General features: G+C 45.2%; 1 protein-coding gene across 3 annotated transcripts in view; it reads right to left on the reverse strand.

Annotated features, from left to right (window-relative positions):
• Positions 1 to 1,114: 1,114 nt before the first annotated feature.
• The window catches only part of FLNB (filamin B), an 89,827-nt gene continuing 65,558 nt past the window's right edge, over positions 1,115 to 25,383 (reverse strand). Inside the window, exons 29-49 of one of the 3 annotated variants that reach the window (XM_041459966.1) lie at positions 24,083 to 24,206; positions 23,677 to 23,833; positions 21,906 to 22,095; positions 19,849 to 20,096; positions 18,020 to 18,094; positions 17,215 to 17,317; positions 16,187 to 16,327; positions 14,551 to 14,679; positions 13,898 to 14,071; positions 13,586 to 13,744; positions 13,015 to 13,218; positions 12,282 to 12,434; positions 11,846 to 11,968; positions 11,042 to 11,308; positions 10,670 to 10,807; positions 10,464 to 10,579; positions 8,542 to 8,674; positions 7,352 to 7,528; positions 4,773 to 4,991; positions 3,616 to 3,819; positions 1,115 to 2,905 (exon numbers count right to left, since the gene is read on the reverse strand). In XM_041459966.1, the coding sequence (XP_041315900.1) occupies positions 2,718 to 2,905; positions 3,616 to 3,819; positions 4,773 to 4,991; positions 7,352 to 7,528; positions 8,542 to 8,674; positions 10,464 to 10,579; positions 10,670 to 10,807; positions 11,042 to 11,308; positions 11,846 to 11,968; positions 12,282 to 12,434; positions 13,015 to 13,218; positions 13,586 to 13,744; positions 13,898 to 14,071; positions 14,551 to 14,679; positions 16,187 to 16,327; positions 17,215 to 17,317; positions 18,020 to 18,094; positions 19,849 to 20,096; positions 21,906 to 22,095; positions 23,677 to 23,833; positions 24,083 to 24,206 (3,422 nt within the window). In that variant the 3' untranslated portion in view covers positions 1,115 to 2,717. The remainder of the gene's footprint in view (positions 2,906 to 3,615; positions 3,820 to 4,772; positions 4,992 to 7,351; positions 7,529 to 8,541; positions 8,675 to 10,463; positions 10,580 to 10,669; positions 10,808 to 11,041; positions 11,309 to 11,845; positions 11,969 to 12,281; positions 12,435 to 13,014; positions 13,219 to 13,585; positions 13,745 to 13,897; positions 14,072 to 14,550; positions 14,680 to 16,186; positions 16,328 to 17,214; positions 17,318 to 18,019; positions 18,095 to 19,848; positions 20,097 to 21,905; positions 22,096 to 23,676; positions 23,834 to 24,082; positions 24,207 to 25,383) is intronic. The other 2 variants (XM_041459973.1, XM_041459983.1) reach the window with 2 other exon arrangements.

Here is a 25,383-nt window from a genome sequence, read left to right on the forward strand (position 1 = left end):
AGCTTGCTAAGGGTAGCCACTGCACTTAGAAACCTTGGTCAAGGTGCCAAAAGCAGAGCAGAATGTTCCCCAAAGCACGGATCCGTGCCCAACACAGTCAGTCCTCAGCTGGCAGAGCTGCTGGAGGTAGCTGAATGTTGTTGTCCAAAATCAACCCTGCCAAGAAGCTCTTCTCATCATCACCACTGCATGCTTGCTGTCCTTAGCAAGGTCATTTTTGTGGCCACTCCACAGCTGTCAGTGCCCAGGCCAGGCAGAGTTGGTCACTTGAAGCAGAGCTCAGCTTTTACCGGAGGTAACCCCAGCCACAGTAGCAACCAGGGTCCCTCAACTTCACAGACAATTCCTCCTAATTTCAGCCAGTGTCATTAAACCAAGACAAAGGACAACAGGCAAGAGAAGGCCAGACAAGCACAGGCTGGACTGGACATAGGAGTTATGCAGGTGAGATGCTCTCAAGGTTTACTCACACCAACAGCTGTATCCAGGCTTGTTTTGTTTAAAACACTGAATAGGAGGCTCACGATGACATATCTACCACGAGGCTAATGAGTTAACTATAAAGAGGAAATAATCTGATAAGCCTGGGGCAGGAAAGTCCTTGGCAGCCACTGCATCTCAGGTTTCATGGGGGCTTTCAGCAGGAGAGTGTTTGGGAAAACATCTGCTGGTTTCCATGGCTGTGCCTGGAGGTGCTGGCCCCAGGTGCAGGGAGACACCTTCTGCAAACAACCCCCGGGATCCCGGGGAGCAGCGGCTGCGGGAGCGCCCTGGGATCACAGCCCAGGTGGCAGCTCCAGGGACACAGCCCTGCCCCGTGCCTGGGGTCTGCACAGGGGCAAACCAGCACAGCTGTGCAGTGCTCCATCACACTGTGCCCACTGCACCCTGCACATTTATGTATGGCTTAAACTTCTGCCATTTTGTTTTAAGGGAAAAAAAAAAAAAAAAAAAAGGTTTCAGGGGAAAAAAAATCAATGGTGTTGAGGTTCTGCCCAAATTTTCATGGCTACCTGCACAGCCCATATGGTATTTGGTCTGCCTGAAGCTGCTGTGTGGTGTAGTGTCAGTTTCAGTCTGAACTTTACTGACTACATATGAAAAGAATCAGATGTTATTTTTAACATGCACATTTTAATGAAGCAAACATTTCTATTTAATAAGTTATAAGATACAATTTTACAATCCTGCATTTTATTCCAGTTTATTTTGTTTTTACTTTCTAGTTTACAATGTAGTGAGCATTTCACATTAAGGCACTAAAAAAGCACAGTAAAAAAAACCCCCAACCTTCCTTTTTTTGCCAGTAACTGTGCTGGAGAGCAGTACATCCACACGTAATTACAGAACCATAAGCATGAACTTCTCCCAAGGGACAGTGACATGTCAACAGGTTTTCAACAAATCCTACCTTCTCCAAACTGCAGAGTTTGAGCTCATCAGGAGAGTTTACTAAAGCCCCAGCAGCTGGCAGCAATTCAGATATGCACCTGGGAAGTAGTATGGAGTAATCCGGGACAAACAGACAAGTTACAAGGAAGTTTCCACTCCCTAACCCTCAGCAGCAATGCCTGTTGCAGCACAAAGGAGTTTTCAGGAGAGCTGAGTTTGCTTCAGGCATGTCCTTGGACTGAGATACAATAAAACACCTTGCACCAAAGAGGGGTTTGTTCATTGATATTGCTATTACTGGTATTGCTATTACTGGTAACTTCACAGACCCACCCTGTGTCCCACTGCAGATGTGGGTCCCATTCCCAGGATGGCTTCTTTGCCTCATCTCAGACACTGGCCTGGCCTGCAGCCTCCAGGGAAACCAATGGTCATCTCCTCAACACACCCTGGTGCTCTGGACTGCAGTGACTCTGGGTCACACAGGTGACAGCCATGCCTGGCTTGGCAAGTTCAGGGGCTTTACTTATCCCAGCCAACCCAGGGCTTGTTCTTAAAAACAGTGGGAGAGGGTTACCTGTAAAGTTGAAGAAACATCACCAGCATCCCAAGCTCATAAAAAACCGCATTACTAGCATTATGGCCAAAAAGCTATCTGTCTCTAGAGTTACAAAGCGTTAACATAGAGAGGCTGAACGCTTACACGAAGTAATTTTCAATTTGCTTTTGGTTTGCTATAAAAGATAAACTTTTCCTAAATGTAAACCATTGGCAAAGCATTTTCAGAAACATTTTAAATTTGAGTGGTAAAGCTACTTTTAATAGCTTTTTATAATGTTAAGCATTAAAGTTGATCAAGTATACAAAGGCACCTACTATAGTACCAGTTTTACCTCATTTCTTTACAGAAAAGAATTTGAACTGGGGACAGCCCAAGTCATATTCCATAACTAAAACGTAAGGTCTCCAGTCAAATAAAATCAGTAGTTAAGATACCCAATTACAAAGACAAATTCCAGTTTTCAATTAACATCTAAAGTCTTTAACATCCGCAAGGGAAATTAGTGTCTACTCATCCACGTGATTCTCCAAACATTAAGAGTGACCCGGACTGTACTACAAAGGTACAATTTGAGGAGATATTAAATAAATTGACATTAGGTTGGTAAGTAGGATAGAAGTGAAATGCTTGTAAAAACAGTTAGAATTTATGTCTGACTATTGAAATGTGAGCCGTGTGTATCTAGAAACTGCATTTTGCACCACGGCTGCACCCAGTACAACTCTACACGAACTGCGAACGCAGGGATCGCCCGACAGCGCGCCTATGGAACGGTGACATGGAAGGGACTCCCAGGAATGTGCTCGTCACCCCACTTCACTGCCAGCACATAGTCCCCCCTTTCCTTGACAACATAAGTGACGTTGTACTGATGGCTGCCCAAATGCTTGATGGACACCTCTTCGCATGGTATTGTAGGTCCGTGGACGCCAACTAACAGCATGTTGGAACCTATAGCAAAAGACACAACTGTTAATATCCCTGAGCTTAAACAAGGCAGAGTGGTTGTATCATAATATATTGGCTCTGTAACACATGGATTTTGTTATTTTAATTCACAGAGTGGTAGCTGAACCATACCTAAGATTAATTTGGTGTAAGAAGGAATTTTATATTGAAAAAGCTTTCAGCCTCATAGAGGTGAAAGTTTATCTGTGCTATTTGCCAGACCTGACAGGTTACCACTAAGTAGAGCACAGGAGACATCAATGCTGCTTGTGAAAACAAGCTGGTATTGCTTTACAAGTACTTCATCAGAAGTTAATAGCAGGGCCCAGCGGACACAGCTGGCCTGTAATCCACCCACCACAGAGCTCCCAGACAGTGATGACGATGAGCATCGAAAGGTAACAGGAACACTGTGCATTACATGCTACAATGCACCACAAGGGCTGCTTAAGTTCAGCAACCTGTTTGTTCTCATGCCATAATCCTGTGGTTCTTTCAGGTGCACCTGGCTCAGACTAACCCATTTGGAGAGGAATTTACAGCCTCTGTATTAGGACTGACGTGGTGAGCACAGTATAGTATTTAGCACTTTTCCTTAGTACCAGATCATAACCCCAAGCTCTGAATTTTAACCCTGCAAGTTGGTTTATGGAAAAAAAGATGCTCAGATAAACCACCAATCCTGAACACCCATCTGGTTCCTGTATCCATACCTGCTTTGCTGCAGTCCACAGAGAAGGAGCTTTTCTGACCCACAAAAGCCTTTGAGAGTCCTGCTCCCCGGGAAACCACTTTGCTGGCATCCGAGGTGGATTTGGGAATGGCGCTATAGCAAGTTTCAGTTGATGACCTTGTCACTGACTCTACCAGGATGGAAGAGGTTTCGTTGGCACTGCCTGGACTAACCAGTCGCTGCCCTGGAAACAGAAAAGTTTTCTAACATTCAGATTTGCCCCATCTGAAAGGCATTCAGAAGGAGGTTTCAAAACCCTCCTAATGACTAGCATGCATTCTGCATCCAAAATGCATTTTTGCAGAGGAGCAATTTCCTACTTGGGTTTTTAAGCTGACATCTTCCAGCACCACTGGCAACAATCCCATCCCAGAGCCCTCAAGTGGCTAAAGGACCACAGGAACTTCAGGATTCATTAAGCAAAGCAGATTGCTTAAGAAGAGTTAATTGTGCTCCAATCACCAAATGCCAAAAATGACTTGAGTTGGCAGAAAAGCAGGTGCAATTTTGCAATAACCCATTTTGAAAGCAGAGCATGTCCCAGCCTGGGGGAGCGCAGTCCTTGCCACCCTCTCCCGAAAACATCACCACGCTATGGGCACCACAAGAGGGTTTCACAAGCTCAGGGGGAGGAGTAGAGATGAGCTTCAGCCTGTGCTCAAACACAGTGCTGGAGAGAGAACAAGCTTCCTAAACCAGCCTTCCTGACTCCACCTAGGAGCCTCCCAGGCATTACTGACCTTTGGCTAGGTGATACCTGCACCAAAATGAGACCAAGAGAGGCAACACATGCTACAGGTGAGCAGGTTTCAGGCTTTGAGGGTGGGGGGAAATGGGTAAATAAGTCATATTTCCCTGTGACCCACGCAAGACCCTAGCACTAGATCAGGACTTAATATTACCCCATAAAACTGTTTTATGACCCATCACTGAGTCAAGCTGCCAAGCTCTGCGACTGCGGCTTTTGTAGCTGCTCCTGAGACCCCTCATCTAGGCTTTGGAGGTGATGGGGAGAAATGTTTTTCTTCTCATGGTTTTGGGCATCTAGACCAGAATACCACATTGTCTCGGGAGGATTTTTTTGCTGAATGACACGACCTACTTCAGGCACAGAGTAAATACTAGTTAGCTTTTTACCTGTAACCTTTGCCTTGAAAGGGCTGCCCACTATGTGGTTAGGTCCACCATATTTAACTCCAATTAAATAGTTTCCTGGAGCCATGGGTGTGTACATGACTTTGTAACCTTCTGGAGTTTCCTGGCAGTCCATTTTCACCTTTGATGGCCCTTCAATTGTAACAGAGAGGGTACCTGGACCAGCCTTGGTCGTGTTAATGAAAAACTCCGACTGCAGTCCTAGAAAGACGTAGCACAGTGAGACACACTCTTCCTCATACCCGATGTTACACACGCAGCCTCAGGCATTAAATACGGGGTCATTCGGCACAAGATCAGTCTCCCAGGGCTTCAGGCAGGGAGGGACACCACATCCACCCCAGCAGCCTCACTCAGGCCAGCCCCAAATGGAGCTCTGCACCCCTGGCAGCCTCCCCAGCTTCGTCCTGCTCCCTCCTCCAATTAGGTTATGTGACTGTGTGGGAAAAGGGGTCATGACAGCCATTCAGGACTCAAATAGAAGTAATTTGGTATCAAAAAACTGGCTTAGAGAGAAAACAAGAGCTTTTCTGCTGGGCATCAGAGTCCACACCCACATAGCTCCAGCATGGCTAAGTTTGAGTGAGTTCAGAGATGTCTTGCTGCCTGGACTGCAAATCAGCAGTGAAGAGCCCACAAGAAAGCAGGAAGGACAAGGGGCAGGAGATGGCCTGGAGGAGATGTGTGTTTGAACTGCTCGGCAACAGCACTCCCAGCAGTTTGTGGAAACAAAAGCTTGTTTAATTACAGCATCTGGTTAACACAGCTGAATTATTGCTGCTAATACTAAGCCAATGACACAATGCCAGCAACACAAGAAAAAATTAAGTAAGGCTTTCAGCCCCCAAATAATTTACTGTCAGACTCTGGCCTCAAATATTTATGATCTTTGGGCTGTTGCATGAGACACTGTTGAGGAGGAATAAAGTGCTCAGGCACACTCAAAACCAGGATGGCCATGGGAAAGTTTACTGCTGCTGCGATGGAAGCAAGAAAATGTGGGAATAAACTCAGAAGTTTCTAGCCTCCCCACAAAAGAGGTTGCTGTGTCGCAACGCTGGAAGAGCCCAGCTCCCACAGAGGATTATGCCATTTTCCAGTGCTCCAGCAGCCCATCCCCCTGGCACCACCAGCCCGGGAGGCCAGGCATCAGCCTGCAATGCCCTGTTCAACTGGAGAGAAGTTAATTCTCAAAGCCAGCAAGCCTCACAGCTTCTCAGTGAGAGCTCTTGCTCCAGAGGCGCTGCTCTCTGCTGTGCCCCAGATGAAGGCTCGCATTGTTGGAGGCTGCAGACGCTCAGCCCTCCCAGGGGCACGGCTCAGGTGCTCAGCCACAAACCCCTACACTGGGTCATTGTTCTGAAATGCTGCTCAGCAGCTCCCAGGGCACTGTGCTTTTGGCAGTGGCCAGGATTCAACAACGGGGCACAGAGCAGCTTTGCTGAAATTAAACAGTCTATTTAGATTAAAAACAACCCCAAGCACCTTTATAGATGAAGAAATATTCCCCTGTCCCTGATGCATCACCGGCTGGTATTAATGAGTGCTTTTGTTTCCACCTATTAAAGGAGCTCAAGCTACATCTTTATTTTATAGAGTGTATATGCATGTTTCCAAAACCAACTGCTTAGTTCTTCCAGAACAGCAGAAGCTTTGACTGAATAACTGCAGTATTTTTTTTTCACAGGGAGAAAAAAGGTATGAGATGGAATCCACAGCAGACAGCAGTGGATAGGACAAAATGAACTAGCTATTCCCTTACACTACAAAAGGAGAGAAAAATAATCATTTTACTCTATTTACCTGTGTGTGTGGCCTGAGCAAGAACACAAATAAATCAAAGTGCATATCCTGGAATGTTTTCGTACTTACAAAGGCCACAAATCATAGAAATGAAAAAACAAACCCTAAACCCTACATTCTTGAGCTGAGAACTATCAGATGAGGCAGCCACAGCAGACAACAAGGTGCCAGATTTCCAAGAGACTGTTCAAGCTGCATCTGGAGCACGAATAGCACACTACCAACAGAACAACCCACCTTCTCCCTAGGGTTTACATATCCTACTGCATTTCACTTGAGATTTCTTAGAGGTGCAAGCACCAAAGGGAAGCTAGCATGGAAGGTAACACCCTCATACCCATTTAATTAACACAAGTTAAACAAGATTCCTTCATCTCTAGACAGCCAACTCAGACATCATGTTCATGTGTGGAAGGGAGCCAGAGCATCTCTGGAGCTCGAGGGACCACCGACGTGGAGCTCAGCTAACCAGCAGAGCTGTAGCCCAGCTGCTAACCAGCAGTTCAGTGAATGCGTGTTGCAGTTGCTGATTTACTAAGTTTTAAGTTTGTTAAGGCTCAGTATAGCTGCAGGCTTGTGAGTGATGGTTATAAGACATGAGGAGCATGCTAGAAAGCAAAATTAGCCTGCACTCAGGTCAGCAGAGAATGTGGGTTAGTTCAGCTGCCTTAGCAGGTGAAGTCATGTAAAAGTATGCCTAGAAACAGGTCTGTACGTCTCAAAGCCCCAGTGCAAGCAGGTCTGCAGAGAAGGGTTACCCGTGGTGCCGCCCTCCAGGCCGGATCCGTAGGCTGTGACAAGGGCAGGGTTTCCCGCCTGGCCGGGCTCGCCCACGCGCACTTTGAAAGGGCTGCCCACCACGTGGCTCCCGTTGAACTTCACATCGATGGAGTGGACGCCGTTCTCGTGGGGGATGAACCGAACAGCGTATTTATCTGCAACAGAGAAGGGGCTCTTCTGACCAACCAGAGGCAACAATCCAACCAGAAACCACCAATTAGACCCAACGTAGGGCTGATCAGCAATCCGAGCTTCTGGAAGACTTTGACATATTTTGGTCCCAGTTTAAGTGAACTCAGCTACATGAGCTGCTAAACTTGTAATTAAGCAGGAAAATGCTGTATTTCTCACAGAAGGTTTTACAGCTTGTGTTTTCACCTTATTCACTAGGACCTGATCTCAACTGTCATCTAGTCTGAGGATTATTTGCCTCACTCATGCACTCAACATGAAAACTGAATCACAGCCCATTCTGCTGGCAGCTGAGGGAGCCGTGTGTAGAAGAAAAGCAGCTGGTCAGAGCAAGCCAAATCTTACCAGCAAGCTGAGTGTGCTGCTCTGACACCACACCTTTATCCAATGAAGTAATTTAGTAATTTGCTGATATTTCACATTTTTGATTGTGTGTTAACTCAGAGGCGGGACTGATCTCCCCCAGCTGGACAGCTGCTGTTTGTTCAGAGTACAGACCATAACTCATACAGACTTCAAGTGAAAAAGAAAAGCTCATTGCTGAAACAGGTGTTGAGCTTTCTGTAGTGTTTGCTTATAGACAGCCTCCTTGACATTTCATGTGAAGGAGTGAGTGTGAGTTAAACATAAACTATTAGTCAAAGATCGAAGCATGACTTTGAGAAATAAACTTCTTCCCTAGTTAAATTCAACAACCACATAATATTTAATTTATTACTAATGTCACTGTACCTTCACTGGCAAGCCAAGACTTAAATACCTCTATCTTACACAAGCTGGGGCTCAGTCAGTTCATGGAAAAACACGGACATAACCCTGACTGAACAGCTCTTGACACCAAAAAGTCATTTTCCAAGCAACATGCTCATCCTTGGGACACACTATTCATAAGCCAAAGGAACTGAATTCCCGATGTGGCAGCAAGTGTGCTTTGGAGGTCATGCAATTGTTCTGATCATCATCAAGCTGTGCTCACCTGGCTCCAGCTCAGACACATGGCACTCTTCGACAGCTCCGGAGGGGCTGTGGACTTTAGCATCGATCTTGCCCTTTGCCCCGTTCAGCCTTATAGCAAAGGATGCTGGCTGATTAACTTTTAATCCAGACTCCTGAGAATGCAACAGTCAGATTATCAAATTCAAACTTTGATTTCAGACAGCATAAGATTTGTGGCAGGGAAATAACCACTTCAGCATTAGGGTTTTTTGATTTTAATAAAAGGCAAAAAGTTGTGACTTGAATTAACTCTCAAATCAGATGCTCTCTCCCTCTTAGGGAGTGGCTGATTCAGGAGTCACCCACGTTGGCTAGGCTGACTTTTCCCATGGTAACAGACTGTTTTTGGAAGCCAGACAATTGTACCACATCAAAGAGAGGCAGGTTTACAATACTAGTCATCCATTGTCACCGAGGTCAGTCCTTGGTACCCAGGTGCTTGATTTAAAGGATGTTTAAGCTATAGCTCCATTTTCAGCCCATTCATTCATTCCAGATTCATTCAGGGAAAAGCCTCTGATAATCCAAAAGTCTGAAAGAGTAATATGCATGTTTATATTTGCCACAAGAGGCTGCATTTAGAACGCCACCACAAGATGTCTCAAACATAAGAAAGTAATTTAAAACATGAAACCAGATGTTGTGGTGCTGTCAGGCCATTGGTGGAAGGCAAGACAGCTCCACAGCTCCACATCTGAGCCACAGTGGTCCTCAACCAGCACAGCCCATGCAGCTATGCAGCAGTAATATCTCACACTTAACATACTTTACCTCATTTTGTTTTCAACTAAATCCTGAAGAGGGAAATAAATGCAACTGAGTAGAACTGAGGTACAATGTATAAACAAGTCTCTGATGTGGGTTTAGTGGAGGCTGATGCTGCACAATGGACTCAGTTACAGAATACTCAGCTTTATCCACCTCTCCAGGACTTAACTGAAGTCAGTATTCCTGTCAAAGAGTCTTTAAATGAAACACAAGGCAAACATCAATACCACAGTGACTAATTAACGCCCTTGTAACTCCTAGTTAGAAAAGATACTACCGGATCAGGCTGTCATGGCTCATTTACACAGCCGAGGTGGAGAATTCCTGCAGCCCAGGCAAACTCCTGGGGATCACAGCTGGGACACGACCCAAAAAAGCCTTAACTGAAGTACTAATCACCACTCAAGGAGGACTGAGGTACAGTATATTTAGACACAGATTCTCAGTCTCACATCCAAGCTTCTGGCTTTGGATATTTCAGTCAGGTCTTTAATGTTACTTGTCTTTTAATGCCTGTAACCACACACATATACAAATTACATGGTTAGGTTACCAGATGAACCCAGACCAGCTACAAAGCTGTGATTCACTCTGAGATTCACTACCTTTCATGAATCATCTCAGCTGTGACTCTGTGGTTTTGTAGCATCAGCCAGAGCAAATCCTGTACCCTGACCTGATGGTGGGGCCACCTCTGTCTGCCTGGCCAGGCCACAGTGATGTCCCAGCTATGCAGCCCTGTGCTACCATGGAAATGCAGCTCTTCATGCACGTGCCAAATGAGGAACCTGGTACCAGCATGATCACTAGTGGTTCACCTTTAAATTTCAGTTCTCCTTGTCCTTCCCCTAGCTAATGGCATGGGAAACATGTCTTAGCTCCTCCAATGCTATTTCTGGAGCTTCTTATTCCTAATTCCCAAGTGTTATCACTTGTAACACACTCAATTGAGCCTTCTGCCTTCAAACTCTGGCTAGCCAGAGTTACCCAGGGGCCAGCTGCCAAAAATCTCTCTGGCTACAAGCACCAAGACAAGGCTATTACTCAGAAAAAAGGACAACCATTTTGGTTTTGGAGAACAAGGACGAAATCAGTCTCTGTGGTAAGTTGTAGAGATGTTTCCTTATGTCTCACCTGAAGACTAGTGACAGTGAGCCTGCGAGCATCATCGGAGGGGGCGATGACAGGAACCAGGTAGGGGCTTTCAGGAATGTGCTCATCATTGAATTTTATGGACACCTCATAGTTGCCTGCAGAGAGAAGAGAAGCAGTGAGTGTTCTTAGTTTCTTTGAAAGTCACAATCAGTGTTGTTTCCATGTGATTTGGTCTCAGTACATACCTGGCTCTTGAACTATATATGATGCACCACAAGATCCATCTTTATGGTCATCAAAGGTGATTTCTGCTTTACTTGGGCCTTCTACAGCAATAGACAGCCCTCCTGCTCCAGCTTCCCGTGTCCATATGCTGAACTCAGCTGTTGAAGCACACGAGAGCACACACAACGGTAAGTTTGCTGCTGCTGCTGGGTTGCAGCTTCCTCCTAACAGACTGTAAAGTTCCCCATTTGAGCATATTTGAAAAATGGCAGCTCATCCCTCCATCCTAGGAAATACTGCTTAGCAGTTTCAGAGGCTCCTGTTAGCCAAAATGCTGCACTGCTGACCTGCACACAGCAGATTCTGGAGCCCAGTGGGAGCAGAGGACTCACCTGGAACACCTGTCTCTCCACGCTCCAGCCCTGGGCCTCCAGCTCTCACTTTATGGGCTCCTCCCTCGCCCAGCGGCCCCACGGTGAACTGGAAGGGGCTGCCTGGCACCGGCTGCCCTTTGTATTTGACATCCACAGTGTGGACCCCCATTTCTTGTGGCACAAAGCGGACACAGTAGGTGTTTTTGTCACACTCTACAATTTCAGCATCAAAGTTTCTACCAGAGGGACTGGTTACCTGAGCCGTCATATCAGCACAATCAATTTCTAGCAAGAGAATAAAAAATGCAGATTAGAAAGTGACAAAGGGTTTTGGAAGCAGGACCTGAGCTCAAGTGATTACCCAGTACAAATAACAGAAGCTATCTGTGTGCTTCTGAGCAGAAAACCTGGCCAGCTGCAGCTTCCCAGGTGCTACAGAGGCAGATGAAGTGGCTGGATAAGTGCAGCCAGCTAAGCTTGGCCTACATGATTCTATGTTTCCAGATAGCAGTACAAACATTTAACAGCCAACATGATCTCAAAACCCTGGAGCTAAAGTGAGATGTACAGCCCATTCTCCAGCCCACTGTACACAGAATAAATTAAATTAAGGCCTCACCAGTATTTATTTTTTCATGTGTTGATCATGGTTATGCTTACTTTTAACTGCTTGAAAAGACACATTACCAGCGTTTCTTCCCTAAGATATGTTACTATGAGGATGTCCTTACAAATCTGAAGTCTGTTTTTTCCCCTTTCTCATGTACCCCATGCTATACAAGTGCAAGTTGTGGTTTTGGGGATAAGGATATTGCTGCTTACCTGGGATTTTTAGGTTCAGATCACATATGCTTCCCACTGTTGCAACAGAAGGAGCCCGTCTTGTTCGTGTGATGCTCTCCTTAACTCTCCCTTCACCACTGATCTTCACGCTGAATGGGCTGCCTGTAAGTATCACAGCAAGTCATTTCTCCTCTGCTCATTACACACACCATTGAGGGCAGAAACGAAAGCTTCCTCTGACTTGAAGGGAATCATAGGGGAACTTTTATACCCAATTAACAGTCAGGCCCAAGTCAAACACATGCACGTAACCAGAACAGTTTTGGATGCTTGCTGCCTGGGGAGAACCTCCTCGAATCTTTGGGACTTACGGTCCAAGCCAAGTCACACAGCCCACCCACAGCTCCAGAGCCCTGGTCAGCCAGGTAAGACTTCTGTTGTACTATTTAAAAATTTGCCCAACACTTCTGCTTACCTGGAATATGTTCATCTGCAAATTTAGTGGACACAATGTACACACCAGGTACAGTTGGAAAATAGGACACTTTGCAAGTTCCATCTTCTAGATCTTCAGTTTGGATCTCTACCTTGCTGGGTCCTTCAACTGCCAGTGAGATCCCACCATAACCTACAATATAAATAAGTTAGCTTCAGATTTCCAAAGTTCTAGTCTAAATCTGACACAAAATAGTCCAAAGCCATAGCAGGTGCTAGTTGGTAGGTTTGTATCACAATGTGCACATGGAAGTTGCACAGTGCCTTAATGGCATTTCTGTACTCCTAATCAGTCAGAGGCACAGCATGCATTCAGCTCCTAAAATTCTCTGACTATATCCCTTTTTCTTTCAATAATGTTGAAAAGTTATCTACCAAGCCATAAAGTTCCAAGGCTCCACATTAAACTGACAGGGAAATAACTATCTTCCTCATTTCCTTCTTGCAATATCAAATGATACTAGAGCCAACACCACCTCAGTGACAGTCCCTCTTGGCTGTAACAAAGACGTGCCAGGACCTTACAAAGCATATTCTGAAATAGCACTGTCTGTGGTTACTAACTGACAGCAATGACTGTGCTTAATGGCAGCTGCTGCTTTGCAGCTCGTGACCTGGTGGGTGCATGCTGAGGGAGGCAGTGCTCTTGTGTACAGTCAATATATACATCTCACAGCAAGGGTCCTTCATGGACCCTTTCTGAGGGAACTAACCAGCATCTCTTGTGTCTACAATGAAGTCACACATTTCAAAGGTTCGTCCTTCTACCAAGCCACGTCCAAAAACTCTTGCCCGTCTGGCATCCCCGATCTCAGACTGGACCACCATGATTGTCACAGGGCTATTTGGTACATGGCTCCCATTTTTCTTGATGCTAACCAGATGTTCTCCTACTTCCCGTGGAATGAATGAGATGCCTACAAAGCAGAGAAATGTGAGAAATTAATTCAGTTTTTATTTGTGTTATACTTGATTTAAATGCCTTAATCACACCAAGAAATGAAATACTGGAAGAGCAGTCTCTTTACTGATGTTGCTCTCAAGTGGACCACAAGACCATTCATATATGCTGACAAAACCCACTTCAATTGCAACCTGGCACGTCACATGCAAGCTAAGACAAGAGGCCACTCTTCATACTTTTCTGTCTTTGGACAACTGTAGCAAATACTATCAACCACTTGATTCAACAACACTCTTCTGGGAAGGAGCACAGAAGTCAGTCATTTTACAAAGCAAAGCAAACTGGAGTAAAGACTATCACAGTAATCTGTCAGATCTTACCAATGTGGTTATTGGGCAGCCTCTTCAGAAGACAAGGCTCATCACGACCAGACGGGGCTTTAATGCTGGCTGTCAGGAGACTGAGATCAGTCTCATTGATATCCAACATGAAGTCAGCAGCAGAACCAAGCTTAACCTGAGACCGTCTTCTGTTATCATCTGAATACATAAAGAGAAATGAGTCACAAAACATTACAAGGTTAAGTGCAGAACAAGTCAGAGGACTTTAAATTCCTGCCACAAACCAGGTTCCCCATGGTATCAGAGGTTAATGTTTAATATGAAGTGCTTCCAGAAGTTTAAACTTCATACCTGTGATCTTGGCTGTGAATGGACTGCCTGGAATGTGTTTGTCATTGTATTTTACCAGGATGCTGTAGTTCCCAGGTAGAGTAGGCAGGTACGTGACTGTGCATGTCCCATCTTTGTTATCAATGCAACTGATCTCTGCTTTTGAAGGTCCTTCAATAGCCAAGTCCAGCCCACCTAGGAAAAAAGCAGAGTGGCACTTCTGTAAATCTTTGTGAACACCAGGTCCAAAGAGAAATATCCAGTACCTGGTACTGAAAATGGAACTTAAATGTGTGTTTTCAAAGGACAGCAGCAAAACCAGCTCAGACAAACCCACTAAGGCCACAGCTCTGTTCAGTCTTTAGATTTACTGAACAGTGATTCCACACCCAGACATCATCCCCTAGATTTAAGCTGCTACATCATGCCCCTAGATTTAAGCCGCTTTCAGTTTATTTTTAATTGAACAAATTATTTGCACCCAGTACCACAGGGTACATCTACTGCTCTCAGGAAGGAGTAATAAACCAGTTTTCACTGATATTGCGTAAGTCGTTTGTGTCACATCACACAGATTTATAGATGGACAGATGACTGTAAATCAAAGCCAAAGTGCATTACACTACCAAGAAGTTCCTTGTTTAGGGTAGGATGGGTTTAAAGGACTGACTTACCCTCTCCTGCATCTTCTGTGACAATGGTGAAAGTTGCTGGTTTATTTGCAATCCCATAAATGAGGCCAGGCCCATAAGCAGACACACTGCCACTGTTGGGGTAATTGACATAGAACTGCAGAGGGCTCTCTAAAGGGGAAACCCAAAAAGAAGCACTTGTAAGGACGAGTGGTCTGGACTACAAGAACTGATATCCATGTTCCTGAATGCCCTTCTTATTACGTGGTATCTGAAAAACCTTACTGTGACTGTAACGCACTTAAAAACCAAATAAGCCTCTGTTTCCATCCTCAAAAGACACTCTTCCACAATTTGTGCTACATTCAGTCATGGAAGAGTAAGTGTTACTCTAGTTACCAGAGATAAGCTTAAATGACGTTGTAAAGCATTTTGTTCACTGCAAGTTTATTTTTAGCACATTAAATCAGAACATGACTCAGAAGCAGGCTTTCAGTTCAGGCACTGATTCTGAATTTTGGTAGCCCAGAATTAGGAACTAGCACAGCACATTGTCTGACTCAATGAACCCGAACTAGCAAATTTGAAGGGCATCCAAAAATGTATTTGCCAGCCTCAGATTAGCTAAGCTGGTGCACAAGAACAAAAAGTACAGTCAGTAACAACCAATAGTGGATTCAAAAAAAGGCACAGATAGCTCCTCAGTCCAAAGATAGATTTTGCAGTTGAGACAGTAAAAGGTTTGATTCCTGACAACCTTTCAGAAAGAAACATTGTGGCACATCATCTTTCTATCCCAGCACAGCGTAATGGTCTTAGAGAGACAGGTCAGCACCTATGGCGGCGCTATATCCATAAAGTGCTGAAGAGACTGAAGCAGCACCACACATCACATCACTGAGCTCCCCACTTCAGCCTAAGTTATGCTGTGCTTCTGTACAAACAGAACCAGCAATCCCTCTCAGGCAGTGCTGAAGGTATTTTGTCTCATATCTACACATCCCTCTACAGGTCTGCCCCTTTCTGCCCACTCCCCCAAAGCCAGCATGGCTGGAGAACCACAGGGCAGCCAGGCGAGGCAGTGCTTCCACTGGGGAGCTGGTGAAGCAAGGACAAGAGAGAAATGGAATGAAATGCAGTGGTTTCTGTTTGTTAAGAAGCAGCCCGGAAGAAAGAAAGGTTACAGCATAATATGCATGTGTGTTTTATTTTACTGCAATCAGATGGAAAGAGTAACTATAGTATTTCAACCAATCAGTTCTCCCAACAGTTTTGAGATTTTTTGCCAACACAGTTTTTAAGGATAAACACACACTGTAACCAGTAGTTTTGTTGAGCACCATGGCAGTAAATTTCAACCTGAAAAACTAGTAGTTAGAAAATTGTATGTTTCTTCTTCATAACAAAATGCCACAAAAGCTAGTTTCCCCAAAACCAAAATCCATTTTAAGCCTGGCTGGTACTATTAAACCACAATGGAAGCTCATATGTACTGGCGCTTACTCCTTTGCTTTAGTTCTCTCTGGACTGTTTGCAGAGAAAGAGCTGCTGAATGGTAAAATATCCTGGGCAGATCTTTCCACAGCATGTATGACTTAGCTAAAGAATCTCACCAGGGAGCAGATGCATCAACAGGACTCCGCACCCAGATTTGCGTTGCCTGCTTTGTCAGACTTACCTGGGATGTGATTTCCCATGTATTTTATGTGCATTTCATGCAGCCCAACCTCAGTAGGAGCATATTTCACTGTTACTGTGCCATCTTTATTATCCACGATATCTGGTGTATCCATCTTTCCAGAGGGCATGTGTACTTCACCTACAAAAGGCCACCATGGGAGTTACAGAAGGAGAAGCTGCCTGCTTCCCCTCTCCCACCCACAGAGAATTGTTGAGCCATTTTAAACAAGCATTTTAAATTGTTAAATTCCTTACCCACAGGCACAAATAGGAGACTAATGGGAACACTAACCAGACATGTTTTCTACTTAAGCTACATGAATACAAGGCAGTGGTAGACATCTGGCAAACAGTCCTGTGACCTTACAAACTCTACAGGCAGGGCTGTTTGCTGCAGCCACAGAGCTTTTCACAGCAAACTGCATAAAAAGCACTGATCTACCTTGTAGCAAGGTGCTCCCTCTTCTGCTGCACTTTTGAAAAGCTAAGTTTGACTGTTCCTTCAAGCTGGGACAGGCCAGGGCTTGGGTTGGGATTGCTGAGCTAGAGGGCAGAGGGGACACAGGCCTTGTGTGTAGGAGCTTAGTGCAACCAGGGTGCTACTGGAGCAATGCTCTCAGCTGCCAGACCTGTAGAAGAGGGATCACCTGCTTTGGAGAAGGTATGTGTAACAGGAATGCAGAATTAACTGCTTTATAGCATCTGCAGAAAAGAAATAATAGAGCTTACCAGGGATGCATGTAGCTGCTCCAGAAGGGAAAAAGCATCAATAGGCCCTATAGCTCACAGCCTAGCACTAAGGCCACAGCAACACACCAAGAATCCCCTCACTTAACTCAAACCATTGAAGGGGCATGTCCTACTCATCCTCAGCGGGTGCCACTCAATGTGAAATTAAACAGCTATATTGCTGGCAGGATACAAACCTCCCACACACACTGTGGTCTAGACCACCCAGTCTGTTACTGCAAATGGATAAACACACTAACAAAAAGCATGAATCTCCCTGAGGGGCACTCCAGGTACCTGTTATTTCTCCTTTCCTTACAGCAAATGGGATAACCATATCAAAGGGCCTGAATCCCATGCCGTTCATGTCTCCAACAGGGACGTAAGCTTCTTCTGTAACCTAAAGCAAGCAAAAAGACGTGTCACTTCAAAAGGGCTAGTAGAGCCAAAGAGCACTGAGCAACTCCACTGCAAGCACAAGCAGAAGAGAGTGTGCAGTGATTATTGCAGCCAGCCAAGGACTGGGCTCCACCAGAGCAGTGTCCGGCCAAGCTCTCCTTTACAACACCACACCGCAGAGCAGAGCAAATCAAACACGGCGCGATGGAAGACATGCTGGAAAAAAGGAAGAGATAAAAATGGAACACAAAGGGATGGAAGACAATGTAGTGCACACAAGACCCAAAGTGGCTCCATCTGAAAGGATTTAGTTGCTTAAGGCCTGGAAGAGAAAGTGATTTTTAAACGGGGCAGAATGATTGCAACACAACATGGACAAAAGAAACAAGTTTCACAATGCGACTCTGAACTCAAGACACTGTGATTTTACTGGGAAAACAAAGCAGTGCACTCAGGGTGCTTTTGCCAACAGCAGACATTTCAGAAGTGGAAGCTGTGGGTGCAATGATCCTCTTCATGTTTACATGAGTTTATTTGGAGACTCCCTTCAAGCAGCAAAGAAAAAACAAGGTCTGGATCCCAAGAACAATTGATGAAACAGAAAGAATGAACACAATGACCAGAGCGATCAAGCAATCCCAAGAAGCAGGCTGTCATCTGAAATGGAACACAGATGGGGAGCTGAAAAATGTAAAAATTGTACCCAAGGGTGGAATCCGGGGGAAGAAGCGCCCACTGGCTCCTGTGACTGTGCGGCGACATCATCTGCATCTACAGCCTAGGCAGGGGTAGAGGCAGGTTAGTTGTTATTAGATGTTATTCTGGCATGAAGGCATTCCTACCTTCCATAGCTCAGAACACTGCTCCTTCCAGTTCAACACCTTCCTCCCACCACTGTGTAGCCCTCCCAGTCCTCTTGCCATAGCAAAGACCCGGATCCAGTCAGGGAATGCGGGAAACTGCCCTTATCCACAGGCACTGGAGGAAGTACCAGTGGCACAGCAAAGGGACAAAGCCAGTACATGCCATTGTTGCATGCTTCGGAGGGAAGTGGAAAGCTGTGCCTGAACACTGCTGGAATTAAATACCAGAGTTGCTTTCTTATGGGACTGATGCAGTGAAGGAAGGGAAAGGTTTAAACCTAAGATGAGAGTCCCTGAGTGCTGTGCAGCACGACATGCCAGCTGGGAGGCAGGGGAGCTGGCTGCTGTGGGAAGGCTGCTCCAGTTCTTGCACTTGGGTGAATGACCCAGCCCACGTCCAGCCACAGCAGCAAAGCCTTTCTTCTGATTCACAGCTGGGACTGTGTCGTCAAGACACCAAATGTGTTTTCCTGTGGAGCAGCTGCTCTTCTCACCAGGTGTGCCAAGAGCATGACTTGCAAATTCCCATCTCCCCCATCAACTCCACACAAGTGGCTGGCACTGACACCCACGCAGGCAGCTCCCCCTGACTCAGCCATCTCAGCCCCTCCTGCCCATTTACACCACTGCAAACCACCCTAATGAAATAACCCACTGGAAACTTCTGCATGGATGGACTCCACTGAGAAAACGAACGCAAAACAGAAATGCTGCTGTTTGAGTGTTCTCTGTCCCCAGCTGAGACACCCAAGTCAAACACATAATGTATCAGTCAGCAAGGAAGTGGGAATTTTGGCTGGCCAGGATTGGGCTCCCTGACCTCAAGAGGCATTTCCTGTGGTGAACCTTGAGCAGTGACCAAGGGAGTAATTTCTCTCAAGGAAATCCTCAGACACCCGTAGCAATCTGCCAGGATGACAGGTAGGAAGAGCCAGAGTTGTGCACCCCAGGGACTTGCCCGCAAGCTCCATCTGGACTCAGTGCAAGTACAGTCCTTGATTTCAGGGACAGAGATGCACCAGAGGCTGCTTGGGCTGAGATTACAAGACTGAGAACTGTTTTGCCAACACAGAGAGATGTTCTTCACAAGAAGGGCTTTTGTGAGCCATGAGAGGCACCTAGTCTGCTTCTCAGGGGACTGGGGTCTTGTTTGCTAAATGTGGAATACTGCACATAGGAAGGAAGATAATTAGAAGGAGGGAAAATTTGGCTATAGCAGTTTAACTAGCACTTACAAATAATTTTTAAGTGTGAGCTAACAGTCTGCTTTCCCTGGGATCTGTCAGCAGACCATTCCTTATTTTGGGATCATCTTAATAAAAAGTGAGAGACAGAGGACGCAGAGCACTGTATCTGACAATGGCCAACATAATTAGCTCTAGAACCTGACTACAACCACCCTTACATCATTTAGGAAAAGAACTACACGGCCAGGAAATGAAAAATAAATTTCTTCGAAAAACCAAGTCTTCATCCTCTGATGGTTTCTATCCCACTTCACTTAAGCATATTGCCTGCTCAAAATAAGCTCTGCAAGGAACAAGGATTCATTAGCTCCTGCTAGCCTAATAAATATCTGAACATTTACACACAGAGTTAACCTATTGCTAAATAAAAGACAGCAGCAGGGATCTGAGTGGGAGGTACTTCTGGAGTGGAACTGGCTTACCATGACAGTGAAAGGACTGTTGGGAATGTCCACCCCACCAAAGCGGACATAAATCACATAGGTTCCTGGTTTGGCAGCGGTGTAGAAGATATCATAAGTCCCATCCTCATTTTCAACAACATCTGCTTCAGCTTCTGTCCCATCTGGCGTGAGGACGGTACACGTCACTTTTCCCTTCCCTGCTGATTTGGCGTCCACCACAAAACCAACCTCCTCACCAGTCTTCACAGTGGGTGCAATTCCAGGACCTACAAGGCAATTTTAGTTACAGGAAGCATTCACAGGACAGTTTTCCCAGGCAGACTGCCTGTGAGGTGCCTGGGGAGCATGGCACCAAGACACTGGTCCCTGGGAGCCACAAATGTGGTTTTGGGAGCAGATGTACAACAAGAGACATTTGTAAAACTGGTCAGCACAGTCGTATGCTAGAGCTGGCTACCAGCTCTCTTCCTCCTCTGCAATCAGAGAGGCTGGATAGGAAAAGAAGAAAAAAGCTAAGTTTGAAGAAAGCAATGCCTTAACCCATACTCTTGTCATCCTACTTCTTTATGCAGAGCCAAAGGCACTTTCTTCTGCCAGCAACTGGGCTGCACTGCTTTAACATAAACCTCCCTGTGTAAGCAGCTATAAAAGGACACACTTTCTCCACCATTACCCACATACAATTTTCCACTGTTCTGCCACACATCCCAAAAAAAGAACATCATGCAACAATGCCAAAATTGTAGCAATCAGATCTAGCTTGAAGAACACTGTGTTTAAATGAGAACTATTATGTCTTATTTGCAGTAGTACCTATTGAATACTCCTGCTTCTGACCCTCACTTGTTACCAGTTAAGTGGCTCATTTTCAACTGGCAGAGAACCTGCTGGTTTAATACATTGGCAATATTCCAGCACTTACTCCTACGGTGATTGCATTTCAGCTTTACAGCACTGAATCAGAAGCACTTCTTGGAAATGGGAAATTTTAGCTGGCATCTGGCAGTAATCTCCATCTCAGTTACTTTCAATAGTTAGTGACTTGAGTTACTTCAAAGAGTATCAGATTTACCCATTAAGGCATCTTTTAAAGAAATTTTGATGATATCTCTTCTTTTTTTGATGATATCTCTTTTTTTCTTCCATTGTGTCAGGAATGTATTTCTGTTTAAAACAACTTGATAGCAGCCAGCTCATGGACAGGCATCAGCTGCACTCTAACTGCACAATGCCCAGGTCCAGCACAATGCCCACACACTCTCCCAGGTCTACAACACCAGATCAAGTTACCCTGTTCAATTTGGCCTTGCCTACTTTATTTATTTATTCTACAATCAAGGGACTTAATGTTCAGTGGTATTCTTGTAACTAGCTCCTGTCACTTCTGCTCCCAGCCACAGCCTCCTGGGAGGTGGGAGCATGCCACAGTGACCAGCCCAAAGCCACGTGATGAACACCTGTCCTTAAAACCTGTGTGCTCCTACAGCAAAAAATCTGGAGAGCCCTACGCCAAGGCAACAATTTTTTGAGTCATAGTAATATCTTATCTTTAGGCTCTCTCCTTCCCAAAATCCTATTCAGATCCAGGCCAATCTTGACCACACAGAAAAGCAGCAGAAACCTCCATTAACACCTAGCCTGAATAAGCTTTGCACATGACCAGCTATTTACATCCTCAGAATCAATTCTGTTGTAGCTTGCAATGAAAAGCTTCTTGGAATGCTCACTGTGCAAGGAACAAGATGCAGCAGATACACACACATTATTATTTTTAAATCAACCTCACTTAAGTTCTCAGCTAGATTTGTTGATGCCAAAATAAGCATCAAACAGTTGCATCTGGCTTTTTATAACAGCCCAGGCAGTCTGACAGATTTTGCTAGAGGCTGCAGGAGATCCCTGCTCACCCACAGGGTGGACACTTCCTTATCTTTAGGAACACCCCTTCTGTAAGAGCAGCCAGACTACACAAGTCTCAAGCATGTCTTCTACACCCATCACATCTACTTCCCATGCACAGAAGGCAGCTTTACACCCAGAACAAGCAACAGCAAAGGGAGGAGTTGAACACTCACCTGTGGCCAAACACTTGCTGGCATCCCCAGCTGGAGATGCCCGGATCCTGTAGGGAGAGGCCGGGATATCATCTCCACCATACTTAACGCCAATCGTATAGCGGCCTGTTTTGTCAGGGACATAGGTGACTGTGTAAGTGCCATCCTTGTTGTCATGAATGTCCACTCTCTTGGGTTTGCCCTCTTGATCCTGAGGAATGCAAACCAGAAGATTTAAGCACTATGAAGGTTTTGAATTTCCTTAGGTGGGCATCAAATCTGTTTACAACCACACTTAGGTGGTCTCAAACAGATACAGAACTGCAGCTTTTTGAAGTTTAAAGATATTTTGCTCAATGGCTTCGTAACAAAACCAGAGTATTAGGAGCAGAAAGACATCAGCCCACTATAAAACAATGAGTACTATTATAAACTACTCTTTGGTTGATATGAGAATGTTCATAAGACCAGCAAGCCATTTTAATTAACTTTATATTAATTGTAAGAAGTTCAGGCTTCACTGTCTTCACAGACTTCACTGCTGTTGGAAATGAAGAACACTTCCCAGAGGCACAAATGGGCAGTCACAATGTGCAGCTCTGTCCTGAGTAAGGACTGGGTAGCTTTGGGAAGCTGCTCCCTGAAAGGTCTGAGGGTAGGGGGAAGCATTACTGGAGTCTGCTGTCAGCCCTCCTTCATGAGGCATCCAGCTGCTGGCACACTGCGAAGTCTACAGTTAAAAGCAGGTCTATGCAGCCCCTTCAACTACCATTTCTCATCAGCTGCAAAGCACAAAGCATTTTAGAAAGTCTTCCAAGCCTTCTTATAGGGAATCACATGTTGACTCAATTTTGTATTTTGACTTAATGCTACCTGGGGTACAGTATAAGCTACAAAGGACTTGAGATTTTAGGTACAGCACGAGATTACTTCTTTCAGGAAGGCTTGTGAAACATCTGACATTCAACAGCTCAGAATAAGAAGCAAACAAATGCCTGTCAGAAGGATCACCTAATGCACTTCTACCAGAGAGGTCTTGTGGAACATGATCTTCAAAGCCCCAGCCAGGCTAGGAGACCTGATAAGCATTTTGGAACCTTTTAAGAGCACACTTGCACACCAGAATTAATGGTAACTACTTTGGTGCACCTGAGCAGGCATTGAGACAGGACAAGAGCAAGAATGCAGAAGGGCAAGTACAACCAGGCATACCATGACCTAGGCATGCCAGAGCTCAGCTATGTGCTTTACAGTCCACTAATCAGACACCTTTTTGCTGAGGCCACAGAGTCCATGCACCAGAAACTTCTGAAAGAGTAGTAACAAAGATAAATCAAAACATTCCTGCAGTATCTCCTTAAGCAGCTTATGACTTCTGGCAACCTTGAGGGAGATGTGTGTGGTAATTTATCATAACATGATGCTCAGAGTGGTTATCTCATGGCCTTGCTGAACACTGCTGGAAGACTGCTTCCATTTCAAGTGTCAGTATTTTCATAATCTTAGGAAAAATTACTTATCTCATTTTGGGCATTTGCAGAGTGCAAGGTTAGGCAAGACCCAAACAGATCACATCTGATGACTTTAAGACAGAAGTTTCACAAAAGCACTGTCAAGAGCTTCACAAATGCCAAGTGCAAGACTTTCCTGTACCAGACCTCAGTGTCCAGTCAGCAGCCCAGTCTCCAGGACACTGGGTATATTAGGATAAAGCTGTGGACATTTCTGAAAGGAGAGACTCATGCACACCTAGAAAACATGTTTCTTGTCCTGCTTGCTTTTGTTTACTTACCGTGATCTGTACAGCCAGAAGTCCCTGCCCAGCATCCTTAGCATCCACAGCGAACTCCACAGGCAGGCTGGCTAGAATGCCATAGGAACTGAGCCCTGGACCACTCGCTGTCACTTTACTGGCATCGTACGTAGGAAGCACCTTCACCTTGAAGGGACTTAAAGAGCAACCCATTATTTTCCCTCCTCCCAAGTCAGTGGCTGATAGTTGCTGCAGTACACGCTATACAGCCCTCTTACACTGCCTGCTGCAGGTGCAGTGGGCTCAAAACACCAATGAACCCCAAATGCAAGGAGCTGCACTGGTTAAATAAAAAGGACCAGTCCATAAATGGTGCTTATGTGCTGGGAGAACACCATTAGATTGTTACATCTTCAGTTCTCCGAAGTTTCTCTTATCACCTTACCTTCGAGGAATCTCTTCATCAGCATATTTGACAGTGATCATGTAGGGTCCCTCCTGCATAGGGGTGTACACCACCGTGTGGGTGCCATCTCCATTGTCTACCACATTAACAGGTCCCACAACTCCTAAAAAAGCAATACATTTTTTTCTCATTTATGCTATTAAAACACAGTCATTTTCTGCACAAAGCTGCAAGATGGACTGCTCATAACAAATTTCAATTTTTTTTTTTAATGAAAGCAACAGGCATGGATCAATAACCAGCTTCCCTTATTTTATATTCAAAGCCATTGACTTGAGATAGATTTTTTTTTATCCACTGCTCTCTGGGCTCCCATCTTCTTGCTGTAAACAAAAGCTAGCATGAAAATACTGGAGAAAGATCTGCCTTTTGGTACAGTCTAGGTCAAGAGCAATTGCTAAAGGTGTATTGAAGATCTTTCAAGACAGAAAAAGAGTAATGCTTATAACTGTCTGAACTGTCATTTGCAAGATTATTTCGTATTACTAGGATTCACTGCACAGAATTGAGCTCTAAAGCCAGTTGGTGTATAGCATTCACCAGCTGAGTCTTTCACAATCAGGTGTTTAGAAAGGCAGGCTTGCTGCCTAGGCAAGAACACCCTGCAAGCTGCCAAAGACCTAAGAAAGCAGGATCAATTATTTCAATTTGCATTAAGCTAAATCTACAACAGATTATGTGACATATCAGTTCAGATCAACACACAAAGCAGTCTACAATTACCAGTTGGCTTTAAAACACAGAAAGGATTAGTAGTAAAGCAAGCACAAAAGAAATGTATATAGCTGCCATGCACAGCCTAAAAGCAACACCGTTGGTTCCCACTCCCTCCTGCAGATGATTCTTGCTGCTGCCAACCGGATTTCCAAGAACCAAAACTGCCAGTAGTTAGTGAGAGTTCAAACCTGTCTCAGTGTCACCCTTTGGAGCACCTTTAAAGAAATCCGAAATTGCTTTCAATGGGGAGCGCCATCCCTGGGAATCCGTCTCATCCGCTAGAATTAAAGAAGTGTTACCTGCAGGGCACCTGCACAGCAAGACTGACTCTCCAGTGGGGGGGGCAGCTCTCACCTCCCAGCAAGGTGAGACTTGCAGCCAAAAGCTGCTCTCTGGCAAGATTCTGTGTCACTGAGACACAGCTTTCTAGGTTAATGCAAACACCATTAATGCTAACACTCGAAGGGCCTTGCTGTTCTCTGGGGACCAACTACCTAGGACACAGCTCTCTGTCACAGCATGACTGGGTCAGCTGCCAAGGGGCACACGACAGATGAACAGGA

Source organism: Pyrgilauda ruficollis, unplaced genomic scaffold (assembly GCF_017590135.1).
Source record: "Pyrgilauda ruficollis isolate IOZ18807 unplaced genomic scaffold, ASM1759013v1 scaffold10, whole genome shotgun sequence".
Classification (NCBI taxonomy): domain Eukaryota; kingdom Metazoa; phylum Chordata; class Aves; order Passeriformes; family Passeridae; genus Pyrgilauda; species Pyrgilauda ruficollis.